Source organism: Molossus molossus, unplaced genomic scaffold (genome assembly GCF_014108415.1).
Source record: "Molossus molossus isolate mMolMol1 unplaced genomic scaffold, mMolMol1.p scaffold_m16_p_22, whole genome shotgun sequence".
NCBI classification, from domain to species: domain Eukaryota; kingdom Metazoa; phylum Chordata; class Mammalia; order Chiroptera; family Molossidae; genus Molossus; species Molossus molossus.
In genome coordinates, this window is record NW_023425358.1 from 28,725,037 (window position 1) to 28,744,927 (window position 19,891).

At 37.9% G+C, this 19,891-nt stretch overlaps 1 protein-coding gene across 14 annotated transcripts in view; it reads left to right on the plus strand.

The window, feature by feature from the left end:
• TAOK3 (TAO kinase 3) overlaps positions 1 to 19,891 on the plus strand; it is a 161,390-nt gene that overhangs the window by 122,146 nt on the left and 19,353 nt on the right. For all 14 annotated transcript variants that reach the window (XM_036277178.1, XM_036277181.1, XM_036277174.1 and 11 more), the window contains 4 exons: positions 2,798 to 2,932; positions 11,699 to 11,935; positions 13,634 to 13,762; positions 18,035 to 18,238. In XM_036277178.1, the coding sequence (XP_036133071.1) occupies positions 2,798 to 2,932; positions 11,699 to 11,935; positions 13,634 to 13,762; positions 18,035 to 18,238 (705 nt within the window). The remainder of the gene's footprint in view (positions 1 to 2,797; positions 2,933 to 11,698; positions 11,936 to 13,633; positions 13,763 to 18,034; positions 18,239 to 19,891) is intronic.

The following is a 19,891-nucleotide window of genomic DNA, read 5'->3' on the forward strand; positions in this document are numbered from 1 at the left end:
TTAACTTTTCCAGTGTATTCCAAGATCCTTGAGTTTAAAAATTCAGCTAAGCCCAGCTGGTGTGGCTAAGTGGATTGAGCATGGTCCTGTGGACTGAGAGGTCCCAGTTTGATTTCCTGTCAGGGCACATGCCTAGGTAGTGGGCTCGATCCCCAGTAGGGAGCATGTAGGAGGCAGCCGATGGATGTTTCTCTCTCACATTGATGTTTCTATTTCTCTCTCCCTTCCTCTCTCTCTAAAAAAGAAATTAATAAAAGCATATATTTTTTTAAAAAACTTAGCTAATATAATGTGACTTCTAATTCAATGAACAGAACCCTAACCCAAAAGTGTTCATTTTTATCTGAGAGAAACCAAAGTAATAATATATAATTATACATATTTGCACATAAATATGTTTTGTTTTATTCTGTTATGTGAAAAGTGTGGATTCTAGTGTCACTGATTATCTCTGTAAATCAAGTTATAACAATTTGAAACAGTGGCTACCACATCATTTGAGATCTTAGTTGATGCTCTTAATGTTAGCTAACTAATCCTCACCAAAACTATGACTCCTCAGGTCTCTACCTAGTCTGTCTCTTCTGCTTGCCGGCATTTAAAAGCTTCTTGCTGTCCAGGCAGTGTGGTTCACTGTTTGAGTGTCTACCCACGCACCAAGAGGTTGCTGGTTCGATTCCCAGTCAGGACACATGCCCAGGTTGTGGGCCCAATCCCCAGTGCAGGAGGCGGCCAGTCGATGTTCTCTCTCATCAATGTTTCTCTCTCTCTCTCCCTCTCACTTCCTCTCTCTCTAAAATCAATAAAAGAAAAAAATGTTTTAAATAAATAAATAAAAATAAAAGCTTCCTGCTTTCCTGGTACTGTAATATTAAGTAAGATCGATTTGGGAGATAAATGTAATTTATTAATGAACATTCAGCAACATGAATGGTGTTAGATTCCAGTGCCTTTCTCTCTAGAACCTCAACCTACTGCATAAATTCCAGTCTCACACCTAATCTTTCTTTGCCCTGTGAAATCAAAGTTTAGATTTCCCAGAAAATAACAGAAAAAAATGTTAACTGACCTATTATTTTTTTATAAATTTGAAAAATATAGGTTGAAATGCATTTTTAGCCTTCAGCACTAATAGAACTTTTTGCAATGATGGAAATGATCTATATCTGCACTATTCAATATGGTAGCCATAATTAGTGTCTACCTTAAAACATAACTGATATGACCTAACAACTGAATTTTACATTTTAATTTAACTATCTATGTGGCTAGTGGCTATCTTATGGTACAATAAAGAAGTAGAATATCCCTTAAATTTGATATGTGCCCTCAATGGTATTTAGGGTTCCTTCATTATTTAAAAACAAAAACAAAAACAAAAAATCACAATACAGTAATTTGAAAAAAAACATCTCTAAATATAGATATAATGGGAGATACCATCCCAACATTCTGAAGCATTTTAAATTTATAAAAGGAAAATCAGCTCAATTATAAATTTAATCCTGGCTCTTGGCTTTTATAATAAAAACCTGATGTAAAATTTAATATCCCTCAAGGAATGTATATGTTTTTACTTATCAAAATTTTAGACTATGTGATAAAATTTTGTATTTTCTAAACCTTTCATTTTGTTTACTGATGAAGGAAAGGGCAATTATAAAAATTTCAAGTAGTCATGGACAAAATGCAAAACTGAATTCTCACAAATGGTTTCTCCTAAACCCCTAGGGAAATAAGAGAATTAATTTCTCCTTCACTGTCCTGAACATGTACTATTTAAAAATCCCCCATGGTTGTATATGTTTTTGAACTATTAATTATTATAGTACCTTCTTTTCTGCAGCATTAGAGCTACTTACTGACTGACCACTCCATCTTTTATAGAGAGGCACATCACCCTTTGAAAGCATTTTCCCCTTTAAAAGTCGTTTCAGTTGCATTTAAGAAACATCCATTACTAGCCTTCCAGGGAGTGTTATTTTTCACTGGGCATTACAATAAGATTAATCATCTTTGCCTTTCAAGAAGCATGGACTTGATTAAATCAGTCAAGGGCATTAAATTGCAGCTTTACTCACTCTGGTGAGCATACCGAGACTGAGTTGAGGAAGAATTTGTGAAAGTATCATTTGGTTAAAATTGTATGCCTGTCTCTTTAAATCTAAAAAAATCCTTTCAGAAGCTGTAGAGAGAAGGTGCTAGAACTGTGTACGATCATGACTGGAAAGCAGGATCCCTCAGTGACTGCCGAATCTTCCCAGCACAAGATAGAGAGGCAGTTCAGCACAAGCCTACACTGGTTCTAGGCAGAACGATGATCCTACCGAACAGATCGCAAATAAAATTAAATTGAGAAAGCAGATCTTTCAAGGGAATGAGGCGGAGGCTCGCTTTTATGTTAAAAGCAACCAGCATCCTCCTTGCTAGACATGGACATGACATTTTTAAAGGAATTATTTGGTTACAGCGTTTTAAACAAACTGTTCTAAGGAGTCTGTACATTGCATTGTTTTTTCTATTCTTTTTTTCTTTTGCATATATGTAATTCTGGAGGTAAAGAAAAAGCCTGCCAGGGATTCAGAAGGCATCCCACTAGCGATCAGCTGACATTCCTAACTGAAGGCTGCAATGTGTTGCTTATTCATTTTGTACCGTGGGAGCTGCGGGGACTAGCAGAGAGCTAAACTATGCATTTCAAACAGCAGTGCTTGTGCAGAAAGAGGGGTGAGAGAGAGGCAGCCGGCGAGGAAAGAGCACAGCTGGACTTTCTCCTTGTTTTTATCCATTTCTGCAGGATCATGTATTCATAAGGGATGAGGCGGGCCACGGCGATCCCAGGCCTGAGCCACGGCCTACCCAGTCAGTTCAGAGCCAGGCCCTCCACTACCGGAACAGAGAGCGCTTTGCCACGATCAAATCAGCATCTTTGGTAAGCAAACACCCCTCTACTCACCTTCCCTTCCTTCCCCTCCTCCCCATCTGGCAGCCTCTCGCCCTCCCTGAGCCTCTCTCGGCTTCATGGATGGGAGGAAAGGAGTCAGGAATGTTTTCTCCCTCCTAATAATTTTATTCATTTTAGAAAAAAATCTGTTGGCATAGCAACCTGATCTCAAATATTTTAGCATTGTCTACGGCATGGAAAAAAAAACCTTTGTGTGTGTGTGTGTGTGTGTGTGTGTGTGTGTATTTATATATGCTGTATGTGCAAAATAAAAGGCCTTTAAGATGAAGTTGCTAACATATCTAATTTTTTAAAAGCTGTTTATCTTTTTATTAAAATAATAATGCTAAAAAATTTTAAAGGTATTTGATGTATGTGTATACAGGGCACTATGCTTTTTTTATATAGGTTCATGTGTATCTATAATATATACACATATATCAAAAGATAAAACACAATTTTTAAAAATATATGGTTGCCGGCTACTGTATATAATTGTAGAAAATAGGATAACTTGCTTCCCAGGGATGGATTGCTGGTTCGTTCTGGTTCATTCATTTATTTATTGCAACAATGGTAGTGGCTGCACTTCCCCATTTAACCCCTGAAGAATTTCCTAGCACCAGTAAAGCAAGAAGGGCTTTGTAGGAGAGGATAGGGGTGGTTGTGGAAGAAAAGATACTGTAGGATCCTTCAGCATTTTTACTATTGCAAATGTGATTGCTGGATGCCCTTGTAGTAGCAAAAGGGGTGTGTGCTGGAAGAGTTAGTTTTCATGCCTCCTCCCCTTGGTCCCCAACGCGTGCGCGTGCGCGCTCACACACTCACACACACACACACACACACACACACTCACTCATATCGGTTTATCCTTGGCACTCTAAACTCTTTTAAATCTTTTGCTTCTGAATCTCACTTTTCAGCCAAAAAATTATTGAAATATTAGTTGTTTTGCCCAAATTGATGTTAGAGGTTACATGTGCAGGAAGAGTTAGTGTACACTGCCTGGCTATTACATTTAGAACCTATGATGACATCATCCAAGGCCGACCCAGAAATGATTATTTTTCTTGTCCTATTTTTTAAACCTGATTTCCACTTTTATTTCTCAAGTCTTTAAAAGGCTTCGATTATCTTTGGAATTGATAATGGATTATAATCTTCAAAAACCCAAATGTAAGGAAAATGGGAGTTAAAGCACCTGCATATTGCTATGCCTGCTGCTGTCTAAAAGCAAGCAATTTAATGTAGACTCTGTATAAATAATAAGTCTGTCTTTAAGTTCCCTTATATAGAAGTTTTTGTAATCTCTTTAATGGGCAATTTTTCATTTTAAATGAATGCTATACTGTGTAATGGAGATCTTAAAATGTCCACTATGTATTTGCTAGTGATTGTTAAGCACCTAAAAATACATGCTTCTGAGTCTAAATAAAGCATGAAATATTAAATAATAAATATCTTCACACCATGATTTCTGACAAAAGAAGAAATATGGTATTTATGGAATGTTACTACTTACCATTGACTTGTGAGACTTGTAACCTTTATTCAGACCTGTTCATGTTGAAACGAGAGGAGAAAAGATGAACAACCACTGAGAATCAGAGCACTATAAGCAGGTTTTGAATGTGAGGCAGACATTATACCAAGTGTATTTCCCCTCTCCTAGGGCAGGTTCTCTTCTTTTCTCACTTGCCACACCCTCATTCCCACATCATATATTCATGACCTCTCCTACCTCCTAGTAAGTAAGATACTACTACTGCCATGCCAGAATGATCTTACGCTGTGTTTGTGACCTCACCCTGAGCTACTCTGTGTACATATCAGCCATCACAGTCTTCCTCTCTGTGGCTACTGAAAGCTGCTTCCCTGCTAGGCCACCTCAGGGCTATGGATGAAGTCCTCAGGAACCCCTCTGAATTCCACAGGCTTCATAGTGCCCATCCAGAGAACAGCTGGGATCTGTCTCTCTGGTGGACTTTTGATTTGCTAAAAGGACTCTGCCCCTATATTAAGTTAAAAACAAAGTAGTTGATAGGCTGTTGCTGTAGCCATGAAGTAAATTTTTTGTGTGGAAACCCTTTCCAAATGTAATGCTTTGGGAATCGCAGTGGGATTGATGGGAGTTTATCAGAGTTTAGTGGTATTTATACCCGGTAGTTTTTAGAGAGAAAAAAAATTAATGGAAGGGAAAAGTGATATGATGTTGTATGATTCCACATCACATTTTGGACAATCTAACTACTGAGATGGATATTTTAATGTATATTATCAAATACTATAGCTCTACTACCCATTATATTATTTTAAAGGCTAATTTCAATAAGAATATATAAATTAGGACACTGGAATATCAAAAAGAAGTATCTAATTTTTAAAAATATATTATGATTCTTATTATTTTTCATGGATCCCAACCCAAATGAAAAAGGACTAAAATTACTTGAGTGACATAAGAGTAAGAGCAAGATCATGGGAAAATGAAGTTCCAGTATAACAAACAATCAAATCATTCTTGAAACCACTCTCCACTTCTCATAATTGGTAGCAGTACTACATTCATGTATTTATTTTGGTTTTACTTATTTTTACAATCTTCTAGTCTAAATGATAACAAGTCACAGAGTGATTCAAAAGTGAACAGCAAAAAGAGGAATTTAGAAATGAGTGTTTCAATTACTAGACAAATAAGTGATGAGTGTATGTTTTAAATAGGCTTGCAAACTGAAAAAATATATAAATTATGGTTCTTCAAATTTGTTTTATCAGCCTATATCTTCTACATACCAAAAAGAAGCCTAGCTCTGTTTTTTTTCCTTTAGCATTTCTTTCTATATTGTGCTTTTGAATGGGGTCATTGACAAATGTATGAAGCCCATGGGCTATAGGTTTTTACTGCTTTATGTTTTTATTATTTTGGCAACTGAGAACTGAGGTTTTTATTTTATTATGCACCCTGCACAATTGCATTTGTAACAAAGGAAAAGCAAGGTCTACGAGCCTTGATACCAGAGGAAACCTTAAGGAAACTTTAAAACTATATATTTAATTATAACCAGTTAAAGGAAAAATTATTGACCTTATTTTTAAAAGTTAGGAAAAGTAAGGGCATTTCATGGAACCTTTTTAATTTTATCCTTTCTTCTTCTTCTGTAAGAAAGTTCATATCTGGCTCATTCATTATCTGGAGAAAGGAATTATTTATATAGTTCTTCAAAATTACTGACTTCTTGGGCCTTTGAGATGTGCCTTTTGAGTTTTTATTGTTGGTGAATGGAGATCCTAATATTTTAATTAGATTAGTGACCCATGAGAGTGTTTTCAGCTGGTGTTACATCTGATGTCATTTCTTCTTAAAATTCCATAATGTCCTGGGTCACTGGCTGTCCCCATAGTAGATGTTAATATAAAGAGCACCAAGATCATAGCAGTCAGACAGTTCAGCTTTTGGTCTTATAAAGGAATTCTCACTGGAATGGTGAATTTATATTAGAATGCACATTTGGGAAAGGGACATAAAACTCTTAGTTTCTAATCTCCAGGAAAGCATGTAGAAGATGATTATTGTTGTATCTATGCAAATATAGATTATTTGACGTTAGTTTTACAAATTCAGTAGAAAAATTCATATAAAAATGGAATCTTCATTTAGATTTTTAAAATGCAACCTAATCAGTTGGCCGGTTAGCTCAGTTGGTTAGAGCGTGGTGCTAATAAAATGCAACCTAATTATTCAGCTAATTGTGAAATTGAGTACCTGAATGAGTTTGATAGACAAACATAAAAATATTAGAGCCTCAGTAGTAAATGCTACTGTTTCACCTCTCATGAGCTCCACTGTTCTGTTTCTAAATGCTTGAAAATGCATTCTCTTTCTGGATAGTGTATCTGAGGATGCTTATCAAAATATTGCATATCTTCTCTTTCCTTCTTGTTGACTTCTTTTTTTAATCCTCACCTGACGACATTTTTTTCCATTTATCTTCAGATAGAGTGGGGGGGGGGGGCAAGAGAGAGAGAGGAGAGAGAGAAAGAGAGAGAAGAGAAAGACTCATTGCCTGCCGCACGACCGGGCTGGGGACCAAAATGCAACCAAGGTACCTGCGTGCCCTTGACTGGAATTGAACCCGCGATTCCCTGGTCTGAGGCTGCCGCTCTAACCACTGAGACAAACCGGCAGGGGCTTTGTTGGCTTCTTAATCTCACTAAGATCATTGCTGATACCATTTTTCATTTGTGTTGCCTAATCAGTATGCCCATCCCACATGACCCAAATCTCTCAATAAACATGCGTTGAATGAATGAATGGACAAATAAATGAATAAAGTCTCTTCCAACCCTGCTACCATATCAGAATTTGGATTATAAGTGTGCATTTTAAAGTTCTTTGTGTAGGTTTGTTTTGTATAAGGTAGAATTGCCTGTTATCAGTCATTACTTTCCATGTGAACTTAAATCATTTTTTCACTAGGTATTCTTAAGAGTGGAATGTCAAAATTCTAATGCCAAAATGTGACTCATTGTATTCTTTTTAAGAACTTGCTATAAATTTTATTTGTTCTAAGTTCTAAGGGTGGCCAATTTTATCATAAGCATTATTTTGATTCTTACATATAATTAATCTTATAAGTTGGCTTTGATCTCTTAAGAGGGTAACATTATCAACCACCATGCTCCTCTTTTATGTTCAGTAAGTTGCTTATTAGCCTTCTAGTGCAGTGTTCTGCTTCACTTAGGGTGCTGTGGTGTGTTTTAAGGCCACATTTTGCTAGAATTAAACTGGGTAGAATGGAATGGCTATAAAAACTTTCTGAAAAAATATTTAGTCTTCCTTTATGTTTTTTTATTTTTTACATATTATTCCAAGTATGTGAAATAGTTAATAATTCAAATTCAGAAATGATACATACTTATCTTATAATCCACAACCTGGATTCAAAGAACAGTTTTGTTAAACTTGCCCTTTATCTTAGACCCACTTCTTCTGATCTATGTTCCCATTACCAGAAATGCTTAGTGGAAGAAAAAAAGACCAATTACTCAGAGCCTGGCAGGAGAAGGAAGGGAACCAACATCTATTGAACATTTCCTAAATGTCAGACACCTTGCTAGGCACAAGTGTCATCTCATCGTAGGGGTGGTTCCTCTTTACATATGAAAACTGAAAGACTTCAAGAGGTTACGTAATTTGCCCAACGTCCCTTATATAGTAAGGGATGGAAAGAGATTTGTCTCCAAGCAACCTATTGGGTGTGCAAGATGAAACTGCTCACTTTTAGTTGATTATATTTTTGAGATCCAGATTGTGAAAACTACAGTCCCTACATTTCTGTAACTTTCTCTCATTTTCAGACTTATTTAGTTTGTAACTTGAACATACCACTCTCTTCAGCTTTGATTGATTGGGGTATTGATTCCCTTCATTACTTCATAAAAGAGTTTCATTCATTTCTGCCTTGGTGATATGAATTTCATCAGGCAATTTCAGAACCATAGGACCTTAGTTCAAGTTCCAGGCTTTATAAAAATTAAAGAGGTAAATTACAAGAGAAAGCACATTGTGAACCACAAAGCGTGATAAAAATTATGAACTCTTTTTTTATTTTGACAAAATAGTGTATTCATAGGCATGAAATTTAAACTTAAAACTCACAGGTAGACATAACTAACTATAGGTAACATTTTTTTAAAAATAAAGTTTATATTAGACTTCACAAATGAAACATCTGGTTATACTTTTATTTACATTCATCTATCTAGCTTAAGCATGGAAATATAAAACTCACTATCACTATCTGTGTCTAAAAAGACAATGACTTTGAAACTCAGAAAGTTTAGTCGTACACCCAGCTGGTGTGGCTCACTGGTTGAACATCGACCCATGCACCAAGAGGTCACCAATTTGATTCCCAGTCAGGGCACATGCCCAGGTTGTGGGCCCAATCCCCAGTGGGAGGCATGCAGGAGGCGGCCAATCGATGTTCTCTCTCATCGATGTTTCTATCTCTCTCTCCCTCTCCCGTCCTCTCTCCCTAAAATCAATAAAGAAAAAAAAATTTTTTTTAAGTTCAGTCATACAAATGTAAGGTGATATTAGGAATTTAAGAAGGTAATTATTCAAATTATGGGAAGCATTTAAAAGTAAAGTATCTCTCCTGGAAGTTAATGATGTACAATGCTAGCATGTTGAGCTTTGTAATTTGTTTTTGCCACATAATTGTATAATCTGATATGCAGTAGGACCTCCCTTTTCACAGGGACTCACCCACCAATTAGGATAGAAATAGATTCTTGACACAACTGATTTCTGTTTTATCTCTAGGCTGTCTGGTTTAGGGAAATGGCCATACTTTATTTTATTGACCACAAACCAATCAAACATTCTGCTGGCACGTTATGTATCACGGTAACTTAGAGTGTGCCATGCCTCAGCTTTGGGAATCTGATTAAAGAAGGAATACTAGCCCTGGCCGGTTTGGCTCAGCGTTTGCAGTGTGGGCTTGCGGTCTGGAGAGACCCAGGTTTGGTTCCCGCTAAGGGCCCATACCTCAGTTGCAGTTTGTCCCCGGCCCCAGTTGGAGTTGTGTGGGTGGCAACCACTTGATGTGTCTCTCTCACATCAATGTTTCTCTCTCTCTCTCTTCCTCCCTCTCTCCCTCTCACTCTATGAATGCAAAAAGTGTCCTCAGGTGAGGATAAAAAAAAAAAAAAGAAGGAATACTAAAATAAGAAAAAATAAGTACACAGATAAAACATCTCTGAAATTCATCACCTTCAGACAGACACTTGACTGCCATATTTGTCTGAAAACCAAGTGAGTTCAGAAAGGACTAAATGGTATCCTTTGTGTTGATTGGAATTATTTGTAATTACTACAGTTGAACTTAAGGAACGCACAAGCGTGAGGAAGTGAAATATCTACATATATTCAAACTACTTCCTTACTTCCTTCCTTCTTTCTTATCATGAAATAAGTCCATTAGAAAATACATAGTTTGTGATGGCAAAATAGATTATTAATAATCTTTAGGGTTTTTGGTGCCTCTTTGTTGAAAAAAGGTCCCCCTTTTTTTAGTCTGGAAATATTGACTGCTCCTATTCCTCATACTTCAAAGAAGACTGTCCTGTAGAAAAGAGAAATGAATATGAAACCAAGCATTAGTTTCAGCTGGAAAGGTTTCAAAGTTTGGCTAATGTTTAATGTGTACTTTGATAATACTATCCAGTTACAGAACAGTACTCTCTTGATAGTGAGGACTCAGTCTAATATGCAGGGACACTTTCTAAAAAGAGCAGAGAAACACACTGTTCTTTGTACAAAATACACTTTGACCCATAAACTGAAAATAGTAGACAGAATTAAAAACAGCATGAAATTTTCCAGTAAAATGTGTTGGAGGTTTAGAATGAGAAGTAGCTTATAGTAGATAGGAGTGACTAAATTGCGTAGTGAAAAACACAACTAAAATTATAATTTTGTAATTAATTTCTTTTCTAAAATAGGATACACGAGAAGTAAGTGACAGAGAATCTGATAGCAAAATGAAGAGGGGTGATAAGTTGAAGGAAGGACTAGAAAATCAGGAAAGGTTTAATCAATAGAAATGAGATACTAAAATTTACATTTGCAATCTTCAGTTTGTTGGCCATTCACTTGAGAATGGGTTAAGAAAAAACTACTGAGAAAAGTAGCCATCCAGACATCACAGAAATGATTTTTCCTCTTTAGGAGAGTAAGTAGATGTATTGTAATTTATTCACATCTCTTCTGCAGGGAGGGCAGGGGAGGAGGGAGACATGATTTAAGGGGAGAGCTCGCTCTCGCGCGCTCTCTCTCTCTCTCTCTCTCTCTCTTCATGTTAAGAATAGGAAAGCAATATTGTTCAAACTATTTTTGAAAGGATATTCAAGAGTCCTATGACTGTTAGAGACATAATTCTTAACAAACAAGCAGTATGATATGGTGCAGTGGTTCTCAGAGGGATTATGATCACCTGATCCCATCCCCCCCACCCCCCACCCCAGCCCGGGAGACATTTGGCAATGTCCGGAGACATTTTTTTATTGTCTTGACTTGGGAGGTGCTGCTGGACTTTACTGGGGAGGTGAGAGATGCTGCCAAATATCCTACAATGCGCAGGACAGCCTCCACAACAAAGACTATCCGGTTCATTGTCAATAGTGCTGAGGTTGAGAAACCCTGCTGTAGTGGAAATAGCATGGCTCTGGAGTCAGACAGAAATGGGTCTGAATCCCAACTCCACTCATTAGCTATGTGACCTTGAGCATATACAGGAGTGGGCAAAAGTAGATTTATAGTTGCTTATATGGAAAAAGACATGCAGGTTATAGTTGTCACAATAGTTTTATTAGCTCAAAAAGAATGTTACTCACAGCTGTAAACCTACTTTTGCCAACCCCCTGTATCAAAAACATGTAAATATATTTTGGCTGAATGAATAAATTAATTCCCACAAATCTCAATTTCTTCATCTATAAAACAAGGTTGGTAATGCCTACCTCATGGAGGAATAAAATGAATGAGTGAATGAGATGGTTTTTAGAATTACAGATAAAGTACATAAAGAGCACCCAGCACAGTGCCTGGTACAGGTAAGTGTTCAGGAAATAGTAGGTAAATTGTTGTTGACAATAATAAATACATCTATGCCAGAGGGTTCTTCTTTGCCTGAAAATTTGCCTTTCGCGAACCTGGTTACCTGAGTTCTGTTCCCCAACCCAAATCAGGTTACACGGCAGATCCATGAGCATGAGCAGGAGAACGAGTTGCGGGAACAGATGTCAGGTTATAAGCGGATGCGGCGCCAGCACCAGAAGCAGCTGATCGCCCTGGAGAACAAGCTGAAGGCTGAGATGGACGAGCACCGCCTCAAGCTACAGAAGGAGGTGGAGACGCATGCCAACAACTCGTCCATCGAGCTGGAGAAGCTGGCCAAGAAGCAAGTAGCTATCATAGAAAAGGAGGTCAGTATGTGCAAGCATGCCTTCATGCCATGGCCATGCCAAGCCTCTTCCAGCCAGTGGCATCATGTTAGCAGGAGGCAGGGGGGTGTGAATTTTGGTAATAAAGGAACAGTATTGCTTTGGTGGGGGAGTAGGGATGGTTTTATTGGGCTACTTAAATTTATTAAAAGTTAAAACAGTAACTAAAGGTGTGTATCACATTCTTGTCTATTCAAATATATTCTGAGCATCAGTCCCTTGCTTGGGGTCTGGGTAAAATTAAAAACAAAACAAAAAGCTTCTATCCTATGAAAACTGGCACAATTCGGGTCTGTTACTGTGCGTGCCACACCCACAGTCCTCTTCAAAGGAAAACTGCTCTACAAACATCCCCTTTTGCTGGTGATAATCCCTACAGCTGATTAGACTAGGGATCGGTACCTGATCAATTACAGCAAGTAATTAATCTGGCTATTGTTTGAGTATGCTAGAGAATATTTCTTTCCTCAAACAGATTCTAAACTAATTTTCAAAACAGAGAGGGTAAGGCAGATAGTCAAAAGATCACCTTTATTACTGATTAATGTGAGATGGGAGAATTGATTTATGTCTGAAGAAAAATGGGCCTAATCCTACTGAACAAAATTGACCAGACCTCCCTACCCAGGCACTAGTTGTGCTAACTAAACCAGTCGCCTTCCCTGCTACCCACCATTCTACTTACATAGTGTGCAAAAGCAGGGTGAACATGTGCTCCCTGGGGGTGGAGTGACTGGGGACATGGTGCCAGGGGTGTTTCAGTAACTAGGCTCTCTCTCCATATGAAAGGAACTTCAGAACTGTAGAAGAAGCATTCCCCCAGTAGCCATCCCTCTATGAGGCAGTCTGGCATGGAAACCTCAGCCCAAACAGGGATGATGATGATTAAATAAACCTGTCAGATTCTTTCTTGGGAATTTGACTTGGTAAATATGTGGAGACTGTTATTCATAATGGAAGAATTATTGTTAATGGATGCTAAATGTTAGATAAGATACATTAAAAAAAAAATGAAGCATAATTCCCCCTCTATCCCTTAAGCACCTCATTTACATATGTGCGTCATTGAATGGTTCTCTAAAACTTAGATTTGGTCACTTTCAGGAACCAATATTTATGGGTTATCTTTTATTTGGTCTGTGTTCAATCCACTTAGGAGCCCCAAAATATCCTTGTGTATACCTGTTGTGGATTGTAGCAGGTACCTAAGAAATCAAATATTAGCTTTGCTTGCTATACTAGAGGTGACCCCACTGGGAAATCTGATAGTTAGAATAATTAATCAGTTAAAATTAAATTCTTGGAATAAAACTGGCCAGTTAGGTTTATCCATTTTTATAATATAACCCTTCAGCTACCAACAATATGAAAAAAAAATTTTAATTATACTGCTTTGTTTAGTTTACCCTCATTCCATGTGTTTTGTGTATGTGTTTATGATTTTCCTTCATATTTTTTCCATAATTGGGAATATATTTTTCAATGGTAAAATTTTCAACATTTTTATTTGTTTAATATGTAGGAAAATCAGAGCAGGCATTTCCTTATTTTGTTTTCAATTATTTGTTCAAAATTACATTATTCAGCATTTATGGACTTTTTCAATGCATTGGAGAATATATGTAGCTGAATTTTATGTGGAGACCAATTAATCTAAGATTGTATTTGTTATTTCTGCAGGCAAAGGTAGCTGCAGCAGATGAGAAGAAGTTCCAGCAACAGATCTTGGCCCAGCAGAAGAAAGATTTGACAACTTTCTTAGAAAGTCAGAAGAAGCAGTATAAGATTTGTAAGGAAAAAATAAAAGAGGTAAGAGTACCAGTGTTTGTTGTACTCACCAGTTTGCCATTAGAATGGTTGGAACTTAAAATTGATTCATCTTACATTGTGATCAATATGTAGTCTAACCTACTGAGTCTCAAACTTTACATTAGAATCACCTGAAATGCTTATTAAAACAGATTGCTGCCCTGGCCAGTTTGGCTCAGCGGTTAGAGCATCAGCCCACAGACCCATGACTCGCAGGTTTGATTCCAGTCAAGGGCAGGTACCTCAGTTTCAGTTTATCCCTGGCCCTGGTCAGTCATGCAGGAGGCAACCAGTCAATGTGTTTCTCTCTCTCCCTCCTTCCCACTCTTTCTGAAGATAAATAGAAAAATATCCTCAGGTGAGGATTAAAAAAAACAAACAGATTGCTAACCCACCCCTAGATTTTTCAATTCAGTAGGTCTGGAGTGGAGTTTAACATATGCATTTCTTTTCTTTTCTTTCTTTTTTTTTTAAATCTTCACTCAAGGATAGTTTTCCATTGATCTTTTCAGATAGACAGCTAGGAGGGAGAGAGAGAAAAACATCAATTTAAGAGAGACACATCAACTAGTTGCCTCCCACACAACCCTAACTGGGGATCGAACCCACAACCGAGGTACATGCCCTTGACTGGGAATTGAACTCACAACTCTTCCATCCGCAAGCCAATGCTCTAACCACTGAGCAAAATCAGCCAGGACTGACATATGCATTTCTAACAAGTTTCCAGGTGATGCTGATACTGGTGGTCCAGGCAGCACACTTCAAGAACCATTTGTTCTAACCGTAAACCATTCTTGCTTACTTCCAGTTTATTCTCCACACTTCAGCTTAAGTGATCTTTTCAAACCATAAGTCTAGTCATATCACCTCATGGTTTTAACACTTACTGGCTTCCCATTGCTCTTGACATAGATCAAAATACTAGAAGTCCTTACATGATCTACTACCAGCATCCAATCTCACCTCACACCAGTGTGCTCCCCACCTGCTTACCCCAATCCCAACTCCCTTCTTCAAGGTCTTTGCTCATACTGTTTCTTCCACCAGGATACTCTTCAAATCCCTTATTCGTAATCCCTTCCTGACTACAATGCTACTGTTTATGTCTACTCCTCCTTGTAAGAGTTAGGATTGTTTATTATACCTTAACTTAATATCACTTCCTCAGTGTGATATTTAAGTGATATTTCCTGACTGCCTCGACCAAGACAGATTTCATAACACTAGTTTTCAGTTATACATTTTTTAGTGATTCTTTGAGCTCCTTTTCCTACTGGCCTACTGGTCAGTAAGCAATATAGGCAGAGCCCATGACTGGCTTTTTGTTGTTGTTTTGCCCATGACTATATCCCTTAGTCTGGTACATGTGGATATTTGATAAATGAATGATTAATTCTTGAATGTTTGGTTGAAGACCACTAGTGACCTTAGAGAGGCCTCCTGAGGAACTGCAATTTAATCTGAAAGCTCCTATTTCTTTAGGTCTCTTTTCACCAGTAGTTACAGGTGAACTGTGTCCAGTTCCACAGACTTTCCTTCTCCTAAGACAGGATTTCTTATTTGTCAACTACTAATGTATTGAGGTTTAATAAAATTCAATATGGGGCATTGTTCTAGTATATGAAATCATTCATTTGAGCTCAATTCTAAGTTAACAATGTGGGACTTAGCAAGGTTCCTCTCCATGTCTTTTTTTAACTAGGAAGTGAAAGCAAGTGTTTTGGGGTGGGGCTTCAGGATCTTTTTGCTCCATCCAGATGAGCCACTGGTAATTGTTAGGCCTGACCAAAATTTGTATTTGCTCCGTACTACCTGAATGGGAAGAATTCCTGACACCAAAAAGTCTAAAAATCTAGCCTGTAGAGAAAAATAGCCTAACTAAGAGTCCACATTCTCTTTATTTTCTCTTAGTTATTGCTAGAGCCTAATTATTACATCACAATAGATAGATGTTTCTGGATCACAGAGATAATCTTGATATTTCAAGAAGAAATTTTGAAATTTTCTCAGCTGCAAATGCATTCTTATTTCTAATGCTCTGTGTTTACTCATGCAATGGAGGCCATATAATATGACTGCAGCCACCATTTTGAGCTCTTGTAATACTAAGGTATTTGGAGATTGCACAAACTCCACCTTTAGAAGACTCTCCCACTGAACAGTATTCAAGAGTCTCCACTCAGTCTTCAGACATAAGATTATTGTTGGTTCGCCATACTCAGATTTATGAGTTCAAGAGACTACAGGCCTAAACTTACAAGTCTTTCAACACACTTATGAAGAAAAACAAGCCTAAACCCAATTTGAGATAGCCTCAATAAGCCTTTCTGTGCAAAGCTAATATTACTCCTTATGAAGCAAAGCTTAGTTCACACTGTTTAAACTTGCATGCATATTTAGATGTTGGTATACTTAAAGATATTATCCTTGATATGATTAAAAAAAATCTCCATTATACCCACTGTTGATAGATAATAGGGACATGGGTACATACAGAATGGTGGATGCTCAAGAAATAATTTATTCTTGATTTTTTAGTGCATTTTTAAAAAATTTTTTTCCCTTTATTGACTTTTAGAAAGGCAGGGAGAGGAAAAGAGAGATAGAAACACAGATGAGAGAGAACATCGATTGGCTGCCTCCTGCATGCCCCACACTGGGGATTTGGCCCACAACTTGGGCATGTGCCCTGACTGGAAATCGAACCGGTGACCTCTTGGTGCATGGGTCAATACTCAACCACTGAGCTACACTGGCCGGGCTTGAGTGCATTTTTATGATCATATTTGAATTTGGGTGTGCAATGTAGTGGTTGATGCCAAATCTAATAGCGAAGTCATGGCATTAAGAAATGAATCATCCAGTCTTCCTGTTGTGATCCCAGCCTACTCTATGATGGAAACAGCTCATGCTCTTGTTGATTCTAATATTTCACATAAGACTTCACTGGAACAGGAAAGTTGATTTACAAGGACTTCTTGACTAAGTATAAAAATAATCTAAATAGTGTGGATGTCTGCCTCACAAAACATGAAATAAAATAGGTGTTAGCAATTAAAGTGTATTTCATCGAGTGAGTAATTAACCAAATAGTATAGGTCAAGTTTGTCTATGGGAACAGTATGAACAAAGAAGCATACACTGAGCTTTCTCTATAAGTGTCATCTTATTTTCCCCACAGATTAGCATCTTCTTAACTGTTCTCATTCACTGCTTTCTTCCCTTTACCCATATGAGGTGGAATAATTATAGATTTTGTCCTTTTGAAAATAGAGGCAGTTTATAATCCCAAATGAAGACTGTTTTTCCCTAAAATTCAAATGAGTGACATTTGCATAGTTTCCTCCTATCTTTAAAACCTGTCTACTTCTCCTGATCTTTTCACCACCTCCTTTGTCCAAGCTACTATCATCTCTCACCTGGACTTTTGCACTAGCCTCCTAGCTGTCTTCATGGACACACTCTTGCCTTTTTTATTCTGTTTTCCACATGACAGCATTATCTTTTTTTGCAGTGCATCTCATTATGATACGCTCCTCTACATGTAAAATCCATTTCTCCTATCCTAAAGATCAGTGTGCTTAACTCATCCTATAAGGCCTCTAACAGTCCTAGCTGTCTGTCCAGTTACACCCCACCACACTCTGGCCTTTCAGTTCCTTGACCATACATACCATGTTTTACTTAACCCACCCTAAGGATTTTGCATACGCTGCTTCCTCTACCCAGAGTGTTTTTCCCTTTCTTTTTTGACTGATTAATGTCTGTGGTTTTTCAAATTTCAGCTTAGTCGTTACCAGGGTCCAATATATTCTATTAAACATTCTTTTATATTAGAACCAAAAACTCACCTTCAAAGCAGTTATTACAGTAATTTTTAGTTCATGTATTTGGTTCTTTGATTAATTTTTTATTCTAGACTGAAAATCCCCATGATGATAGATAACCATGTTCTTTTGTTCTCCATTTTATCCTCATGCCTTGCACAGTGCCTGTCACATGGTGGGAAGTCAGTAAATGTGTATTTGATTGATGGGTGAACAAATAATTTCTGAGAATTGAGAAGTCAGAGACTTGGAAATTAACAAGTCTCCCTCTCACTTGATATTCAATTAATTGATTTTTAAAAATGTGTGGAGGGGTGGGGGGGATGTGAAACATCAAGCTTTTCTGTCCTTTCCAAATAATTTAATCTACCATTGCAATAAACTCTTAAAGTTCCTTTTGGATGAGATTGGCATGGTTTTTTCTCCTTTTTTGTATGCGAAGGAGATGAATGAGGACCATAGCACACCCAAGAAAGAAAAGCAAGAGCGGATATCCAAGCATAAAGAGAACTTGCAGCACACACAGGCTGAAGAGGAAGCCCACCTTCTCACTCAGCAGAGACTGTACTACGACAAAAACTGTCGTTTCTTCAAGCGGAAAATAATGATCAAGCGGCACGAGGTGGAGCAGCAGAACATTCGGGAGGTATTTATGTTCCTAACTATTGTCATTTACTTATGGGACAACAAGCCTTGTGAGGATCATGACCACTTTTTTTCCATTCCTATATTCTTGGCCTTTCAGTCTTGGGTGCAGGACACAAAGTAGGTATATAAAAGTCCAGAGTGTGAATTTATCACTGATAAGAGAAAGCCCATTTACAGAACAAGAAATCGACTTTTTCCAAATCAGTGTTACAGAGATTTATAGAATACTCATTATAAGCCATATCATGCCATGGAGAATCAAAAGAAGTAAAATAACTTTTGCTTTCAGCTGCTTTTGAAAGATTTGTGCTTTTGTAACTCCACATCAAATACTTAAAAAACAATACGATATGCCCTGGCCGGTTTGGCTCAGCAGTTAGAGCGTCGGCCTGTGGACCAGGGAGCCCCGGGTTTGGTTCCCACTAAGGCCATGTACCTCAGTTGCCGTTTGTTCCCGGCCCCGCGTGGGGTCATGTGGTTGGCAACCAGTCAGTATGTTTCTCTCACATCGATGTTTCTCTCTCTCCCTCCCACTCTATCTGAAGATAAATGCAAAAATGTCCTCGGTGAGGATAAAAAAAAAAACAATACGATGCTATACAATTAAGTTCATTCACTCAGTCATCCAGCACTTATGGAGTGACTCTTTCTTGCCAGGCTAGAGACACCAGGGCTTCTCGGAAGTATCCTCTTTACCTTCAAGTGGCCCTAAGTCTAAGAGGTGAAACAGACACGTAACAGACTAGTTACAATAGAAAGTATTAGGTACAATAATAATAGACATATAAAATATCATGGGCATATAGTCATGAAAGGGCTTGTAGGATTCAGTGACTGATGAGATGTTGAGTGTTCTGGGTGTGGGGAGTACAGTGTCAGAACAAAAGTAGCTGGAAGCAGAATGTTGAGGGCCTTGTTTGTCCACCAGACAGTTGCGTGGCGACCAGAGGATTTTAAGCAGGAGAGTGATGCTGAGTTTTCTTTATTTTGAAGAATTAGTACACTAGTGTAAGGGTAGGCTGGAGTGGTGAAAAGTAAAGTGCAGTGAGATCAGCTAGGATACTCTTTCTCCTGTTCCACCTGGAAGGTGTAATAGGGGTAGAGAAAGATTAGATCTTTTTTTTTTTTTAATTAGCAGATATCTTCCCTAGCCCAATAACATAAGATTCATATAAGCTTTTGGAGATTAGATCTGAGTGATATTTCTGAATCAGAACTGAAAATAATTTGGACCTAATGGTGTAAGAATTTCAGAAGAGAGAGGAGTCAACAATGACTTCAAAGTTTCCAATTTGAGAAATTGGATGAATGTGATGATTTTCACTGAGATGAAGAATAGAGCATGTGAATTTATTGCAGATACAAAGTTCAATAAGAAATCATTATAACCTGGAATAATCAGAGAGAAACCTCACAAATGAGCTAGCACATTGGTAAAAACACCAAGTCTGATTTAAAAAAAAAAACCCACACGCCCTGGCCGGTTTGGCTCAGCGGTTGGAGCGTCGGCCTGCGGTCCAGAGAGACCCGGGTTCAGTTCCCGCTAAGGGCACATACCTCGGTTGCCCGGCCCTGGTTGGTCGTGCGGGTGGCAGCCACTCAATGTGTCCCTTCACATCGATGTTTCTCTCTCTCTCTCTCTTCCTCTCTC